Raw genomic sequence first — 18,730 nt, 5'->3', positions numbered from 1 at the left:
AAAATAATAATTTAAATAATAAACGTGTATTATCCTAAAATAAAAGGTCATTATTCGGTTCATAGTAAGATGCGAGTGCGAGGCTGATGTAGGCTAGAGCCTAAGTGGTGGCTGTCTATAGGACATGACATCACTGACAAGATTAATAATCACATTCACTATTAGCATGTGTTTGTGGGTCTTAGCCTCGCGGCTGGTGTTTCCTTTCGAAGTTTGCCCTTATCTATAACCAGAGATTAACATTACTAAATCATTCAAAAAGGAATCTACGCTACCTACAAATTACGACCACCCAGTTGCCACGCATCTAACAAACCATAATAAAAGTTAATATGGTAGTGGTTCAAGATTCCACTAGGATCACTCTTTTTTCTCTAATTTGGAAAAGAGGGGATTCGAACCTGAACTAAATTCCTCATTTAACTTGATGATAATGGCCGCAACTAATACAACAGGTCTAACATTATGCAACGGATTCTTACAATGAAGATTATACAGTCAGCACTCTTTCATCATCTCATGTCGAATGCTGATCCAACATCGTACTTTGAATTTATCTGCAATAAGGCAATCGGATCAAGTTTATTTATTTCAATTTCCATGTCATGATAATTTGTATAACGATTATGAAAAAAAAAGAGTGGAAAAAGTTATACATGATGGAATTAAAAGAGATGACTTGTTGGCCTACCAAAACTGGTTCATTAAAATTGTGCCGGTCGACTGTATAAATATGATGCATTTTATTTCAGACAATTGAAATATGTTGAACTAACAGATAAGATTATGATATGATAAAAACTGGATAACTTTCCAGGCAAGAGAAGCAGCAAGCAATCGGGCTGCCGAAATTTCTACTAGCTAATAAACATGGGAAAATTGTAGAATGATGGTGAGATTTGAGCAGCGGTGGAATTTTCAAACTCAGTTAATATGCATTCGGATAGTGCATTTGCATATCATACAGTGCAGAGGAGAGCAGTAATAATCATATTCTTACGTGTAAAAGTTTGCCCCGGATTTCTATCGTTCAAATCCCATTATGGCATAAAGAGTTAAAGACAAGGCGTGAAATGCAAGGGATAAGTCACTGTCACCTTTGGCATCAGGATGAGTACTGAGACTGGCAATCTTGGGATGATTTCCCATGTAGTTTCACCAAAGAGACATGAGGTGGTCGTGCTCGTGTAGAAGAATGCGATTCGCTTTCCTTCACATGCTCATTTGAGAACTTATCTCCCATTTGATTTGAGTAGACGTCTAAGGAACGAGATGAAGATGTTGCCAACTTTCTCTTGTTCTTAAACCTTTACCTAACAGGGATGTGAGAAACAAACAGAGAACAAGATTGGGTGCTTATTTAATTATAAGGTAGGAAATATTTTCCCTGAATGATACCTGTCTTTCTTTTTCTCAAGATATCTTTGCACCAATGCATTCCTGTTGATGGGACCTTTAGGAAGCAAGTCACATGAAAAGCATAATTAAAGCGAATAAAGGCAGAAAATTGACATAATCATCGCATAAAGACATATCATCGCATAAAGACATAATCATCGCATAAAGACACCATCATCTTCATATTTAGTGAAAACCATATTATATTGTTTTCTTTTCATCCACTGAAAGATCAATCAGCGACCTTAAAGACCATAAATCATATAGGCTATGGTGTATTAGTTTCAATAATGTTTGTATGCAGACAAATTTAAAACAGAAATCAACAAATCCAAAAAAATCAAGCAATCTGATTTAACTTTTGGAATTAAAAAAGTTCAGAGTTGAGCCAGAGACTGTTATTTCCCAAACAAACAAAAACACAAGTAAAAATCCGGTTTTTCAGTTCCGCCATATATAGTATTAGAATGTGATATTCAGAGAATGCTAATAAGATGAAACGGTAGTAAACCTCAAGTCCAGGTAATCAATGGCTTTCGACTTTAGCCAGCAAAAACAACAAAAGATATTAATAAAATGCATGCCAAATGACATTTGTTTTTCTTTACCACAGCAGTTCTCATATACACATATATCCCTTGAAATATTATCAAGGTCACCAAAATTATCATAGCTCAAAATAAAGGTCAGCTAGTCCATCCTGGTAGAACACCTAATAAAAAACATCATGTACTATTTCATATCAACAACCACGAGAAAAAGGATATAATCACGCTGACCAAAAAGCTGTAGGCCAAGTACCAGAAGTATCTACACAAGCGGAGAAGCAATGTATAGATAGATGCTTTTTCTAGCTTTTTTTCCTTCCTTTTTCTTCCTACAGGTTGTCGGAGAAGGAGGGAGGCGGGAGGTTCTATAAATGCAGTTCTCATATTATCAGAAGCAGACCAGGATGCACGTTATCCAACAGGTAGAATATGTTTGGAGGTTCTATAAGTGTTGTTAGGTTACACCTGGAGTCTGGCTCTGGTATATTAACATCATTATGAAGACGATAGGAAGTATAAGCATGAGAATTACATACAAGGGAGAAATAAGGTTTGGTTCAATCATAATTCATTAAATCAAAGATTTGCATCACAATTGTATCTGCTGTAGTTCAAATACTTATAAAGATGCAGAGTATAGGAAAAATTGGAGATCAATATATTTGAGATTAATCCTAATAGAAGTCATGACGGGAGAGAGAATGGGAGAGAGAAAAGGGGAGAGAGAAAAGTTGAAAGGTAAAATAGATTCCGGCGAGGTCTGGAAGGCTTTTGTTGATAATCTTAGCATGAGAATTTCTCGCCATGAGCTAAGGGACATTTTTTCATCTCAGGGAACTGTGGAGAGAGTTTTCATCCCAAAAGAAACTAGGAATCCAAAATATAGATTTTCCACTTTCGCATTTGTTCAGTTTGAGAGGGAATCTGGCTTGAAGAGTGCAATCGATAAGTTAAATGGTTCACTGATAGATGGGAGAAGGATTACTGTTGGAGTGGCAAAATACACAGATGTTCGTCCAAGAAAAGAGGTTAAGACTAGTCCAGTTAAGATGGCTCCAGATTCGTCGACAGCAGGACCTTCAAAGTCGAAAGATGTAGATTTTTTCAGCAGGGGTGTTAGGGATGATAGAACGTACAAAGATGCTTTACTGACCAATGATACGAGGAACAATGTATTGGGGTATAGGGAATTATCCTCTAACGGGAGTCACAGGGAGAAAGCAAGGAAGAATGTCCTGGAAATGCATATTCCTTCTGAGAGTTCGAATTGGGTCAAAAGATCCTTAACGGGGATTATTAAGCTCTCTTTTGATTTTAAGTCAGTTGAGGAGGCTTTCATTGATAATGGTTATGAAGTACAGATTGCTGGTTGGAGTTATATCCGAAATTCTTGTGCTATCATTTTCAAATCTCATGAAGAGATGATGGAGGCATGGACAAAGAAGAAAGATGAAATAGGCTCCTGGTTTGATAGATTGGCCCTTTTACTAAATGAAGGAGTTCCAATGGCTTTTTGCCAGGCTGAGTTATTTGGAGTTCCTCTGTTATGCTGGAATGAATCTTTTTTGGAACGAGTTGCAGGGAGATGGGGAAGTATGGTAGAAATCCATGACTCCACTAAGAACAGGGATGATCTCACGTCTGCGAGGATTCTTATAAGAGTTGCAAGTCCTTTCGATGTTCCAGAATTCATTACTCTTGGATCCTATGGTAGATCGTATAGAGTCAATATCAAAATTGGATTGGTCTATGAAGATTCAAAACCTTTTTTCAAATTTTCTCCGGTGATCGGAACAGCTGGGGAACAGTTTGGTGAGTTGAGGTCTGAGGAAGGTGAAGATGGGGAGAAGTCAGAATATGAGGAAAGCTCAGTCAAATCAGCAGAGATATCCAGACAGAAGGTTGACTTGTGGATCGAAGATGGTGTTTCTTTCAGCTCAGCACAGTCTGATGGGGAATTACACTTTCCAAGATTTACAAAACATGGTATGGGCATTAAAAGAGGATTGTCAGGAGTTCAAAATGGTGGGAATGTCAAAGTAGGTGATTTTGCATGTCTTGGTATCAGGAATTCAAATAATTCGACTGATGGGCTAGAAGCCCAATCCGATGATGATATACTGTCTGGGTTGGAGGTTTCTAAGATAATTCCTTCTGGGCCAGCTTATACAATTAACAAGTTTGGTAAATTGGTGCAGAGTAGGGGAAATGTAACGGTTAGCAGTGTTAAAAAATAGTGTATGGGGTCCAGCCTTATTTCAGATTCATCTAGTAGTGAAGATGTTGAGGCTTCTAAAACTAATTTTATGCTGATAGTTCCTAATTCAGATTTATTGGAGAGCCAATTAAGAGGTGGATTGATGGTAATGCATAGAAGCTCGTTATCTACAAAAAGTGAGCCTTTAGAGAGGAGGAAAATGGCCAGTTACAAAAGAGTTTATAGAAGAAGTAGAGAGAGGAAATATTGGCATGAGGAGAAACAAAAGGGAACTAGTGATACAAAGGATGGCCTAGATCCAAAGAAGGTTATTGATCGGTCCTGCACGTCAGCTCAACAGATTTTTCAACCATCAGAGTTTAATATACAAGGCAGTGAGGAGACAAAATTAGCTGGTAAAGCTGATGTTAGAAGTATTGATGGACAGAGAGAGGGCTGTGTTGTGGATAGACAATTGTCAAAATCCAATTCTGGTAGTTGCAAGAGAAGGGTAAAAAGATTATTGGTAAGGGAAGCTTTAGATCATGTTAGCATATGTACAGCATCTTCTTCAGGTTTTTCGGAGCTTTTGGATGAAGCATTAGCTACATGGCAAGTTAGTCAGATTCTGGGAGTTTCTTTTACACAGGGGAAGGAGGCTTTTCTGGAAAGAATAATTAAATTAGAGAAAGGCTTGAATATGGACAATTGAGTTGCCATAGGAGGGAAGTCAGGTTTTTCAATTATTATTCATGAAGGACAAATTAGCAATAATTTCATGGAATGTAAGGGGCTTGGGAAAAAGAGAAAAACAGAAAGCAATTCAGAGATTAGTTTCTAGCACATATCCTTCTTTTATTTGGCTACAAGAAACTAAAGCAGAGAAGATACAAAGGTCATTTTTGAGAAGGAATGGGTTGAATATTTTCCAGGGTGTTATCGAATCTACAACTATTGGTTTTTGGTATGACAATGTGTTTGAGATTGAAAATCACATCATTAATAGAAGATTTATTGCTGTTGTGGGGAAATTCATATCGAACCAATTCAAAAGTGTGCTCATAAATGTTTATGGGCCTTCAGTGGAGGAAGAAAAAGAAATTTTTTTTGAAGAACTTAGTGTGTTTATTTCTGGACAGAATTTGTCGATTTGTGTTGGAAGGGATTTTAATGTGTACTTGTGTGAGGATGAGAAGGTGGGCAGAGCTCAGAACAGATTTCAATGAGGATTTTCTCTCAGTTTATTCAGTCTTCAGGGTTAATTAATCTGCCTTTGAATGGGGGCAGGTTCACTTGGTGTAATAACCAAGATGATCCAACATTTGTTAGATTGGATAGGTTCTTGGTGGATGGGCAGTTTTTGGCTACTTTTCCTGAGATAACTCAGCCACTTATCCCTAAATTCATTTCAGACCACAATGTTATTTTGTTACAAGATGGAGGAGTTGATTGGGGAAAAAAGCCTTTTAGATTGTTTAACTATTTGATGAAGGAAGATGGTTTTGAGGATATGGTCAGACATACTATCACAGACTGTAAAATGCTTGGGAGGAAAACTGGAATACTAAGTGTTTTGAAGAACTCAAAAGCAGCTATCAAAAAATGGGCAGGGAAGAAAAACCAGTTTCCAGGAGCAACAATTTCAGATTTAGAGAAGAAAATTCAAAAGCTAGAGGAGGAGGCCCAGCAGTTGAATGATGTTTCGGTTCAGGGGATTGCAGAGGAGATAAGGGTATGTAAATCAGAATTATGGAGACTTCACAGAATTGAGGAGCATATTTGGTTTCAAAATTCTAAAAAGAAGTGGATTAATGATGGGGACCAAAACACAAGATTCTTTCATACTTGTGCTTCAGTTAGAAGAAAACGAAATGCATTGAATGCTTTAATAGTTGATGGGAATATTACTCATGATCCATCTGTTATTAAATCCACTGTAAAAGACCATTTTTTCAAAATTTTCAATGATCGAACTTTTTTGGAAGTTGAAGAAATTGGATTGGCTTTTCCTAGAATTTCCCCCGAACAAAGTATTCTTTTAGAGAAGGAATTTTCCGAGGAGGAGGTTTGGGAGACTCTAAAGTCTTGCGATAGTAATAAAGCTCCGGGGCCCGACAGATTGAACCTGGGATTTTTCAAAAGATTTTGGACCGTTCTTAAGGAAAATATTATGCAGTTTTTTCACAGATTCTATGTGGGAAAGATTGGGAGGATGGCATTAACCACACTTTTATCACCCTTATTCCTAAGGGATCTAACATTGGGAGCCTTGATGATTATAGACCTATAAGTCTAGTAGGAGGAGTTTATAAGATTTTATCTAAGTGTCTTTCCAGGAGGCTCAGAAGTTGTATAGGAGATATAATCAGCCCAACACAATTTGCTTTTGTACCCGGACGACAAATTTTGGATTGCTCTCTCATTGCTAACGAGGGTATTGATTATTGGAGGAAGAAAGGGCTTAAGGGTTGTGTGTTTAAAGTTGATTTCAAAAAGGCTTATGATACAGTAGACTGGCCTATTTTGTTCAAGGTGATGGAAAAGATGGGTTTTGGTTCTACTTGGATAAGTTGGATCAAGAGATGTGTTTCTACAACTTCGATTTCAGTGTTAGTAAATGGGGTTCCATCCGAGGAGTTTCCAATGGCCAAGGGTCTTAGACAGGGATGTTCACTCTCACCTTTGTTATTTAATCCAGTTGGGGAATTGTTGAATTTATTAATCCAAAGGGCCGTCTCTGAGGGATTATTTGCTGGTATGACTGTTGGCAAGGGGGAAGGTTCCTTTAATCTTAAACAATTGCAGTTTGCGGATGACCTAATTATTTTTTGTGGAGCTTCAAAGACGCAAATTATGAATGTGAAGAGGGTGCTTAGGGTATTTGAGGTTATGTCAGGGCTGCAATTAAACCTGAAGAAAAGTAGATTGTTCGGGCTTAACACTTCCCAAGAGGAGGTTAAGACTTGGGCAAACTCTATTGGTTGTACAGTCGGAAACTTCCCCTCTAACTATCTAGGCCTCCCACTAGGTGCTACTAAGAACGCCTCAGTTATTTGGGAACCAGTGGTGCAGAATTTTCAAACTAAATTAGCCGGTTGAAAGGTTGCTACTCTGTCATTAGCAGGCAGACTGATTTTAATCAAATCGGTTCTATCCTCACTGCCAACGTATTATTTGTCTATGTTAAAGATTCCAGCTTCAATCCTAAAGTCTCTTAATTCAATTTTGTCTAATTTTTTATGGGGAGGGAGAATTGGTATTAAGAAGATACACTGGGTTAAATGGGATGATGTTTGCAGACCAAAGAATGAGGGAGGCTTGGGAGTCCGAAATTTGTTGAGTATGAACAGTGCACTGATAGGGAAATAGTCTTGGAGGTTCGCAAATGAGAGAAGTTGTGTTTGGAGGGAATTTATATGCAGCAAATACAACATTGATTCAACAAAGTTATTGTTTGATAGCAAGGTTCCACCTAAATCTTCCTGGTTATGGAGAACAATGGTTAACAACTATTACAAGCAAGACACCTTTGGTTCTAAGTTTCGTAGTTTGTGCAGTTTTCATGTTGGAAATGGTAAGAATGTTAGATTTTGGCAGGATAATTGGGTTGCTGATTATTCGTTCCAGATTTTGTTCCCTAGACTGTTTTGCCTTTCTACTAATAAATATGGTAAGCTTTGTGAGTTTGGGGAATTTCTCTCATCGGGTTGGATTTGGGATGTCCAAGTAAGAAGAAACTTGAATGATTAGGAGCTTGAACAATGGTGTAATCTAGTGAGCATAATTTCTTCTTTTTCTCTGTCTAATGATTCCAGTGATGGGTTGATTTGGAAAGGCAGTGGGGATGGTGTTTTTACAGTAAGTTCTTGTGTCAAGAGATGTGCATCAGGTTCAGAAGCTGCTCATTTCTGGAATAATATCGTTTGGAGAGGATTGGTTCCCCCTAGAGCTGAAACTTTAGTGTGGCAAGTTGTTCTCCATAAATTAGTTGTTAAATCCGAATTGGTTAAAAGAGGTGTTCAAGGTATTGAGGATGTTTCATGCCCTCTTTGCATAATGGTTGAAGAAACTTCCTCACATTTATTCTTTAATTGTTCAGTGTCGTGGTCTATATGGAACAAATTTCTAAAATTCTGGAGGTTCAGTTCTGTTTTTTCTGCAGATGCAAGCGTGGGACGAGTTGAAATCTAATTCTGCGATTTGGAATTTCATTCCTGGGGCTGTTATTTGGATCATTTGGAAAACCAGAAATTCTATTGTTTTTGAAGGAGGGAAGCTTGATCTGACAAAGTTGTTCTTCTTAACAAGAGTTAGGCTTGCTTCTTGGTTCCTAGCTAAGCATAAGGATATTTCTATCCCTAAGGACTAGTTGATTTCTGATCCTTCTTTAGGGGATTCTTATTCGACCTATAATTTCGTAAAGTCTTCTATAATCCCTTGGTCACCTCCCCCCATGGGTTTCATTAAATTAAATGTGGATGAAGCCATTAGCAGTGATTGGAAGAAATCAGGTCTTGGAGGTCTTTTGAGGGATCATTCTGGTGTAATCCTAGGTTCTTTTCAGGAGCCTGCTGGTTCGAGACCTCCGACTTTGAAGGAACTTAAAGCTATTCAAAGGGGCATTTCTTTCTTTGCCTCTTTTCAAGGGAGGTTCAAAGATAGGCTGATTGTTAAGAGTGATAGCAGGGTTGCAGTAGACTGGATCAATGATGTTGATTCATGTCCAGTTGTATATGGTTTTATTGTTACAGACATAGTTGATAGTCTTAGAATTTTGGGGGGGGGGGGGGGGTTGTTAGATGGGTTGCAAGGACAGCTAACATGGATGCTAATGCTTTAGCAAAGGCTGGTTTAGGATGATTTTTATGTTGTTGGTATTTTCATATTGGTTTTTGGTTCCTGTTAAGTTGGGGTTTGCTTGTTGTTTTAAGGGTTATTTGGATTTATTTTCCATGGTTGTAATTATTATTTTCTATAATGAAATATAAGGCACTCCTTTCCTCCTTCCGCTGATTAAGGAGCTTCTATACAAGCTTCATTAATCATGAAGGAGGTTTTTAATGAGGCCTTCAAATCTTATAAAAAAAAAAGATAAAGAGTGTATTGTTCAATGGCTTAATGTTGAAAAGACAAGTTCTAACCTAGATGTTAAAATCTAAACAAGACCAAAAAATATGCATCCAGTGAATACTTCTGGCCAAAAAATGACATGAGGCTTATCCATAATGTCAAACCTTTACTCATAGAGAGGTGCTAACTGCTAAGCACATATGTAAAGGGGATAGAAATTTTCAAGAAGCAGACATCAACATTCCCACCCATTAAAGGAAAATGAGAGATTTTATGAGATAATTAGAAGGAAGCATTTACCAAGGCTGTCATCACAAGATACATTGCTATCTTCTTGAGGAAATTGACAGTTTTCTGCCACCTTCACTGCAAAGAAAATGAAAACAGCGGGAATGATTCTGCTATATCCGGGCACTATATCGTACCCATTCTCAGTTGCAACTTGAAATCATCCTAGTATATAACATGTGATAGTTACATTAGCTTATAACATGGTTCATTGTGAACTAAAACAGGTTTGTCCAAGAAAAAAAGTAAGTATTATTATATCTCCTTTTTACCACTTTGGGTCACAAACTACATATGGCACTCAGCAGAGAAGGAAAGAGGCTCAGTGTACCACGGGCTTATTTTTATACCTGCAGCCTGTAAATGGCATGGAAAGGAAAATGGTGTAGTCCTTTGATCAACTAGAGTTTCCTGAGGAAATAGGACCTGGCTTGCTGCAAACTGCAAGATTGCTTCGGCCTGCAAAACCATTGTAAAACAATTTGATTATATACTGGGATACTGATAATGATGTCTGAATTATTGAGAAAACTGGAACGTATATGACCTTGAAGCCAGGAATATTATCATAGACATTCACTTCTCCACAATAAAAAATTGTCATCTGTCCAGCTGGCTCTTTTGCTATACTCACAGATCTGGACCATTGAGAATTTTTCAGTCTAAGAACCTCAATTGGTTATATCAACTATGGAAAAGCAATTAATTTGGAAGTACTCCAATGCATTCTAGCCTGAGATAGAACAAGAAACTCCCAACCCCAACCAAGTGATCTAATTAGAATGCAAGATGCTAGTGAAGCAATCAAAGCAGTGGAAAACTCGGTTGGAACTTCACATTTCTTTAATATCTAAATACCATGTCATTTCATTTTAATGATAAGACCAATGCATAACACTACAATGACACAGTTATGACCCTTGACAAACTAAATAAATCAACAGTTAGGTTGACACCACATCATTTATCTCATGTTTAAAGCCAGCATACATCCACATATGCATCCCATGCCACTTGCGACACAAATATGCCGATCTGGAACCATCTAATCAAATACCACCAATTTAAATGGTTAGAACTTTATTGCATAACTATTTGAAAAACTCGTAGGATCGTCCAGATTGTAAGTCTATATAGTAAAGGGAAATATACTTATTATTGGAATGCCGTCATTTTTGACCAAAATATTTTATAATAATTACAAGCAAAAAATCCGGAAATGAAAGATACCACATAGATATTCAAGGCTCATGCACACGGTCAAATTCTCATTCCATTCACATTGAAACCATAATTTTAAACCGTTGACTCTAGCAACAGCCAATCACGTACAGCTTGACCAACATTATACTTGGATAAAATTTCCTAAAGATAAGTAAACTCAAGGACCTCACACTCACAGAACTCAGATCATGTCAAATGCTTGTATTCCATGCAAAACTAGGGTTATTAGAAAACAGTTGCAAAATTAACAAACGACCTTGGAGAAACAGAGTCATTTCCAGATACGGCGGTTCGAACTGAATTTTCGCCGGAAAATTTGAATTTCGAGGGATCTGGACGGATACGAGGGATGGATACCGGAACTGAGATCCCGCTACGATGCGTCGTTTCATCCGGTAGAACGGTTGAATCAGAGACGAACTGTGAAGATCTTATTTGATTCAACTGGTTTGACTAAAACAGAAAAGATTCTAAAATATGTGTTACTACTACTTTCCATGCCTTGAAAAAAAATGGAAAAAATATTCGAAAATAAATAATAATTATTCCACGCACACGAGGAGGGTTTTCGGGGAAGGGAATGTAAAGTTTCTTGGAAGCTTCGGCAGCTTCCGAATCCGACGTCGTTTCAAGAAGAGTTTTCAGTGAGATGACCTGCTGAAGCGCCTGCGATTTGTTCCACGACGGTCTCCGCATCCCTACAAGCAAAGAAAAACAAAAAGGATCTTCAAAAATTAGAAACAAAACATTCACACAGTTTTGCTTTCAAACAAAAACAAAAGATGCAAAGAGAGCGAAACCTTTCTCTTTGAGGTAACAGCGGCAATCGTCGCGAGTGACCTGGGAAATATCATCCTCGGTGAGTTGGCTGATAGGCTTGTAAAGAGGCGACCGGCAGACCGTTTCTCCGGTTGACATGTCGTCCGGTTTCCAAGTTTCGGTGAGATAGATCGATGAAATGGAGTAAGGTGAGGGATTGGATTTCCTTCTTTTTTTCTTTTTCTTTTTTTGATAAGTGAGGGATTGGATTTCCCTTTTACACTCTGCAATGATTTCTGAGATTACTAATTTCGTAATTTGGTAACAGATCCAGGGGCTTTTTTGGTATGAAAATTGATAGAAGCTTTTTAGGTTAGGTATGGCGGGCTTTTCTAATTTATTTATTTTTCTTCAATTTTAAATGAAGTTATTGCCACCCCGTGACGACACGTAATCGCCAATACAATGCCATCGAGATAGGCACAGTACCCGGTAACACCTCTATTTTAAATTCTACCTCTTGGTCTAGTGGTAAACCCATTAACTCATTTGAAAATACATCTAGATATTCCTAAACAATTGGAATATCTTCCAATCTAACTTTCGAAGCTTGAGTATTCACCACATTACCTAAGAAAGCTTGACAACCTTGCAATACCGCTAAGATCACATTTGACAGTGGATTTAAACTTTCACCAATAACTATGATTTCAGAACCTTTTAAGTCTCTCAGAATTAACCCCTTCAAACGATAATCTATAATGGCATGATTCGGGGACAACCAATCCATGCCCGAGATTAGCTCAAATTCTTCAAAAGGTAATTCCATTAATTTTTTTGGAAACTCAATTCCTTGAATCTTTAATGGGCAATCTCTACAAATACGACTCATCCTAACACTCTGCCTAAAGTGTTAGTTGTTACAATATCACTGGAGATTGGTTCTAATTGAATCCCTCTTTCTTTAATCAACTTAGTGGTTATGTATGAATGTGTAGAACCAGGATCAATCAAAACAAATACATGTTTATCATAAAGATAAAACGTATCTGCAATGATTTCTGGGTTATCCATATCTTCATCAGTCTTCATATTATATACTTTAGCTGGTGTATGAAATTCAGATTGAGAAGCAGATTCTAACTATCCTTTTGCTTTTGTTTTTCCTTTATCTCTTTGTGAAACAACAATATATCTCAGTTTAAACTAATCCTCCAATCATCATAGGACAATCTCTAATGAAGTGGTCAGTCTTTCCACATCAAAACACAAACTCCTGTGATAGCTCGACACACCCCTAGGTGATTTTTAGCGCACACTTCACAAGGTCAGAGCTGACCTTGCGATGATTTTCCTAACAGTCTGAGTATGTTTGGCTTTCATAGCTTTAACTTCTTTATAATTAGATGCAATAGATTCGAATCTATTCTGATATCAAGAACCTGAACCTCTGCCTCGCTTCGATAAAACGAAGCTGAAGATGCTCCCGATCTCTTTGTTGACTGCATTCTTTTTTCTGTCATCTTCTTTGTCTGGACTCGTTCAATTGCTTTGGCTCGTTTATTGAGCTCAATCACATCGAACTCCTTTATCCTCGATCGTAATCCTTCAACAAACCAATCACATTGAGCCTTTTCATCAGGGATCAACAATGTTGCAAAATGACTCAGTTTATTGAACTCACTCATTATATACACCTAATTTCATCCAAAACCCGTATATTTTTTTTCTTTTCAGATCATGTGTATTATTAATAATTACTAGTTACAAATACGTCATTATGTTAGTTGTCATTTGTTAAGGTCGATTTATATTCTATTACACTATTATAATATTATTTACGTTGCAGTGTTATAACATTATTATGGTATTATCATATTAATATTATGTGTTGGCTTTGATGCCATAGTTGTGTGATTATTATTTCTTATTATTAGATTATCATCAATAATGCATGTTATTATCATTGTTAGATCATAATTAATATTTCATGTATTATTATCATTATTAAGTTATAACATTATTAGATTATAATTAACATTGCATGTTTCGGTTCAAAACATTATGTCGTGTGTATGTAATAGTAATAGTAATGTAATGGATATAAATATGAAACATAAATAAAAGCCTTAATATCTAGTTACATGTGCAGTTCCAATACAACTCAAAGCAAGCCTGATCAGCAAGCCCAAATTCAGGCCCATGTGCCCAAACAAGCTGCTAGGGTTTCCATCCCTAATGACCAGAGTCGTCGCGTCCTCGGATCAGCCCACGCGCGTGCATCACCCATATCCCGACAGCATCAGCGAAAAATCGCCCCCGTACGGTTGTTGGGCGGATGCCTCGACGAGCCCTGATCGTGGGATGAACCATTGCAAGCAGATCTAACGGGAAAATGAAGGTCATGTCCCCTCTCCTCTCAACCATACAACAAAAGAAAGATCAAAACTAAAAAGCAAAAAATCTTTTTACTCTTTTATGTAAATCCAAGTGTATAAAAACCCAACGAAAAAAAGTAAAAAAAGAAGAAGAAAGAGAGCGTCGTGTAACCATTCGAATCTTCAATAAAAATATCTGGCTCAAAAGCAAATACAATCAATATTTCAAGGTAATTTTTTGCCTTTTCCATACACCCCTTTTCCCTTATTTGTCGAAATAGAAAGGCTAAAGAAAAAATATGAAAGAATGAGTTTTTTTACCTTGGTCGGGGTCGCCGGAGGGAGAAAGGCTCTGCCTTTAGGTGGTTAGGGTAGCTGGAAAGTCCAAAGGTTGGGACTTTTCGGTCTTTTGTGGTCTATGATCGGTTTAGGGGTATTTTGGGTTTAGGTTTAAGGTTAAAGGTGAAAGCTTTTTTTTTTGGGGTTGGTTTAACGTCAGTGGTGGCCGACGGGTAAAATACTGCTAATGTACGACGGTGTTGGTTTTTTTTATTGGTTCGGTCGAGATGTTTTTAGGAGGGGATGTTGGTTCTTTTTTTTATTTTTGGTTGTCGATTTAGGGCTAGTTGGAAGGAGGAGGCGCCTGGAGGTTGATCGGAGTTGGGTGGCCACCGATTTATGGTAGTCGGCTTCCCTTTTTGGCCTTGGAAGGGTCGACCGACGAGAGAGAATGTTGAGAGAGTAGAGAGAAAACAAAAGATGTAAAACAGGGAATTTGGCTAGGGTTTTAAATTTTACCAAAAATAGAAAAAAAAAAGTATGGATATATATTAGAAAAAGAGTAATTTATGCTGAGGCCCCTATAGTATTGCCGAGGTTTTACAAAATGGTCACTGATTTTCCTATATTTTTTATTTGTTTGATATTTGGCATTATATTTGCAATACTTTCACTTTAGTTACTGATTTAGCTTATTTTTCCTTATTTGTTTTAATTTCAGCTCTTTGTTTGTATTTTTTTCAATTTGGTCACTAACTTAGCCTTAGTTTTATTATAATATTCGATCCAATCTTGCAGTGACCCGATCCGAGGTGTGATCCGCATTATTATGATACATACTTTACTAATTTCTAACAACTAACTTTTCTAACTTCTAAGCATTAACCACTAACTTTTTGATTTTATGTACGAATTATTATACGACCTTGTGACGACCCATCCCAAGGTATGACTTGTATTATATACGGTCCGGGTTAAATGTAAAAATTCCTCTAACATTTTTTATTTCACTTTTTTAGTCTGTTATTTAATTATCTGCTCCTTTTAATTTGTGCATTATACTTTTCTTCATTTTGTTTTAGTCCTTTATATTCCAGCACTTTAAATTTACGTATTTTTTTATTTTTCCCTTTTATTTTATGCGCTTTAATTTCAGTCCTTTAACTTATGCCATTTATTTTCTGGTTCTTTTATTTCAGTCACCACCCTTGTTGCTTGTTTCAATGGAGAATTTTTATATTGAATATATTAGTTTCTAATTCTTTTTTATTTCCTCCCTTATTATTTAATATTATGGCATTTACTCTTCACAGCACATATTTGGTCTTTAAATTTATGCATGATTTTTGCCTTCCTTTTAAATGTTTGTTTCCTTAATTCATGTCATGATCCATTTGACTTCCCACTATAACTTATTTGACGTGATTTGCTTTTTTAAACTGCCTCATTTATATATGTTCACATTATAGCTCATATATAAATATGTGTAAATATTACACTATAAATATAGATTATAATTTATTACCAAAACAAATAGAGCGTGTTTTTAAATGTATATAATGAAAGCATTTTATATCTTTTATATTTATTTTATATATATATATCCCTTATAAACATTCATTCATATTATATATATAAAAATGAATTGCTCGTCTAGCTCAGTTGATAGAGCGTAAGGTTTTTAACCTTGTGGTCGTGTGATCGAGTCTCACTGAGGGCAATTCATAACGAAGGTCTTTCACGGAAGTTGCTCTCAACCTGGAGTTGAGGGCAGCCTACTACCCTACCTCCCCTTACCCCATTACATATGGGAATAGGGTTAGCTAGCATATTATATATATATATTATGTGCATAAGTACAGTATGCATTTTTCAAGTTTGTAACATGTTATATATATTAAGCACGTTTTGTACTATATATCCATATTGTATTAGTTATGCATGTGTATCTTATAATTTATATAACGTATTTTCATTATTATTAATTTCTTCATTAAATATCATGTAATTTATCAAGGTTGACGGCTACTCCAAGCTAGCATATTAATAATTTATATAACGTATTAAATACCAAGTTGGGTGTTGTGGGGGTGTTTTTACTTCTCCATGTGTAATCGACTCTCAAATTATTGAAAAATGAATCTTTGGTAAAATGTAGATCGTTTTTTGTCTTTTAATGATTTTTTTAAATTCATTAAAAAGATTTTTTAAGTATTCGACCTACCTAACCCAAAGGTTGACGGCTACTCCAAAATCAAATTATTTTCAAACCTAAATTTCACCATCTCTTCTCGAATTAATTTTTAAGTCAAATTGATTCCCTCTCATCGTTGGGATGTTAGGGGAAACGTTACTCATGTTCATAAATAGTGTGGTTTCCCTGCTTCAAATTGAGGAATTTTTTTTTCATATCTCGAATAATATGATCTCCAATGTACTTGTTTTTAAATTCTTCTTGAAAGAACTGACATGTCACTTGTTCTAGAGGAGCATGCATCGTAGCATTTGTCCACCATATACGAGCCTGACGTCGGAGCAGTGACACATCTCTATCTATTTTCTCTGCATCAATGCAATGGAAACCATCCAACATAATCTTCACATAGTTTAACCAAAGATCTACGGCAACCGTACCTTTATCTGATTCACCTTTGAACTTAGGAGCTCCAAGATTTTTCAGTTCTTTAGCAATCGACACTCGAGAAGCTGGAGGAGAATAGCGTCCAAAGTTTGAAAGAATTTTCCTTGATCCTGCACAAGCATTCCTTGTTATGACAGTGCTTCACCACGATCAAATTGAGTACAAGGATTGTTATTAACCTCATTGCTCCCACTATTAGCTTTATTATGAAGCTCTTAATCAGTCGACTGACGGGAACCTTCCATTTTCGACATTTGGTACTAACACACACATTCAAATTACGTTAGTAAGGGGCAATATCAATCAAATCACACAAACACAAGATCAAGAATATTGACATCCTAATGACATGTACACACTTTTCAATTCAAAAAAGACTTAGTTTAGATCTAGAATCAGCTAAACCTGTAGATCTGATACTAATAAATGTAACACACATTTCTCGTATACGTTACTGAATACAAGTCAAAGATGTCACATAAAACATTTAAAACACTTCCCATTCGAAAAATAATAAAATTTTGTTTCTTTTAAAATTTCATCTATTTCAAAAATAAAATAAAACATTCTCTTAATTGCGTAAAACCATAATATACTATTTTTGACATCCAAATCAATTTTGGTTTCAGGCAACAACGTAGTAGTTCAATAATGTTTAATATAATAAACCGAACTGCTTAAACAGAAATTCATCTCTTTAGCTATTAAAATTCAATATACTAAAATACAAAATAACTAACTATTTTATAACTAGTAATTTTATTAAGTATCATCTTCTATAAACTAGATTTTAACATACTCATTTGGTATGTTACTTACTAAACCACATATATATAACTATTTGTTATCATATCATAACAAGGCATCACCAAATATAAAATATACATGCCAACTAGAAAGTAAAAAAATCAAAAGATGGCATAATATTACTAGAGAGTTGATCTGATCCTAAAAAAAGTTGATGCTGAGCCTAGCTCCTTACTCTGAATCCATATCTTTACGTACACGTGAAAACGTCACACACTAAATATATACTTAGTGAAGCATTATAATACTAATATAATATAGGTAAACAATTTAATAAAACATATATGTAACAAAATATAACATATGTATCATAATGTGAAAACATCATATAAAATTTATGTGATTCAGAATTTCATATATAAGGCATTCAACGTTAAACCATATTTCTCGATGAAAACTTTACTTTCAATCAAATCAATCAAACATGTACATTTTCATTTTATTTCAAATCACACCCCAATGTAATCAATGAGAATGCAAGGTATGTGAGTCAGTCGAGTATGAACAAATTGCACTTTATGTGCCAGACAGATGTACAGATACTATAAAACACAGTATCAAGTACCACATATAAGAAATATCATAGTCCAAAATCACATCAACCATGTATTCACCATAGTTGCATACAATAGTCCAAAATCACATCGACTATGTACTCAATGCAGCTGTTACTCCACCTCATGTCATGCCAATTACACCTATGACTCTCGATGCATTAATAATGGGAATTTTCATCAAAATCACATATACCATTCACATATCAAAGTATCCATAGTTACAAATGTAACACCCCCAACCCGTACCCGACCCGAATACAAGTCCGAGGTATCACATTGATTTTTAAAAACTTTTACTATAAAAAAATAATGAATAATTTTAAAACTTTTACTAAATACAATTGACTAATTTACATAAATTAGTATCATATGATTTTACAAAACTAATTCGAGTATATCGAATTCAAATCTTTATTTACATGCCAAATACATATATTTTCTTATCTAAACTTTGTAAAGGAGATATTGACCTGTCTTGCTCCACATTGTTCTCTATATTCTTCTCGAACCTACGTGTGAAACAATCACACTCTAAGTCGATGACTTAGTGAGGCATAAAACATATAATAAAACTCCAACTCGTA

At 35.9% G+C, this 18,730-nt stretch overlaps 1 protein-coding gene and 1 long non-coding RNA gene across 8 annotated transcripts; both read right to left on the bottom strand.

Annotated features, from left to right (window-relative positions):
- Positions 1-209: 209 nt before the first annotated feature.
- Positions 210-11,745, bottom strand: LOC120165523 (protein TIFY 4B-like). 7 transcript variants are annotated; one of them, XM_039175028.1, is made up of 9 exons: positions 11,526-11,743; positions 11,281-11,423; positions 10,982-11,178; positions 10,049-10,163; positions 9,852-9,960; positions 9,514-9,579; positions 1,399-1,456; positions 1,098-1,307; positions 210-557 (listed from the first exon to the last, which is right to left on the bottom strand). In XM_039175028.1, exons 1-8 carry the CDS (start codon positions 11,641-11,643, stop codon positions 1,106-1,108), a joined length of 1,008 nt encoding a protein of 335 aa, XP_039030959.1. In that variant the 5' UTR covers positions 11,644-11,743; the 3' UTR covers positions 210-557; positions 1,098-1,105. The 7 variants fall into 7 exon arrangements, with proteins under 7 accessions (XP_039030959.1, XP_039030960.1, XP_039030961.1 ...); XM_039175029.1 differs by having other exon boundaries at positions 10,049-10,139; XM_039175030.1 differs by having other exon boundaries at positions 10,982-11,145; positions 11,526-11,742.
- A 1,837-nt stretch (positions 11,746-13,582) lies between these two features.
- Positions 13,583-14,636, bottom strand: LOC120165332. The gene is made up of 2 exons (XR_005519802.1): positions 14,184-14,636; positions 13,583-13,868 (listed from the first exon to the last, which is right to left on the bottom strand). It is a non-coding gene; the product is annotated as an uncharacterized LOC120165332 (long non-coding RNA).
- Between the last annotated feature and the right edge of the window lie 4,094 nt (positions 14,637-18,730).

Source organism: Hibiscus syriacus, unplaced genomic scaffold, assembly GCF_006381635.1.
Source record: "Hibiscus syriacus cultivar Baekdansim isolate YM2019G1 unplaced genomic scaffold, ASM638163v2 tig00111582_pilon, whole genome shotgun sequence".
NCBI lineage: Eukaryota > Viridiplantae > Streptophyta > Magnoliopsida > Malvales > Malvaceae > Hibiscus > Hibiscus syriacus.
Note: the sequence above shows the minus strand (reverse complement) of the source record. Positions and strands in the feature narration are given on the sequence as shown.

What these genes read in the sequence shown, in the direction of transcription:
- LOC120165523 (XM_039175028.1), bottom strand. Translation starts at nt 11,643, where the DNA reads ATGTCAACCGGAGAAACGGTCTGCCGGTCGCCTCTTTACAAGCCTATC. An exon ending in CTGTTACCTCAAAGAGAAAG is followed by an intron (nt 11,424 to 11,525) that starts GTTTCGCTCTCT and finishes CTTTGCTTGTAG; the next exon opens with GGATGCGGAGACCGTCGTGG. An exon ending in TCCCCGAAAACCCTCCTCGT is followed by an intron (nt 11,179 to 11,280) that starts GTGCGTGGAATA and finishes TTTCTGTTTTAG; the next exon opens with TCAAACCAGTTGAATCAAAT.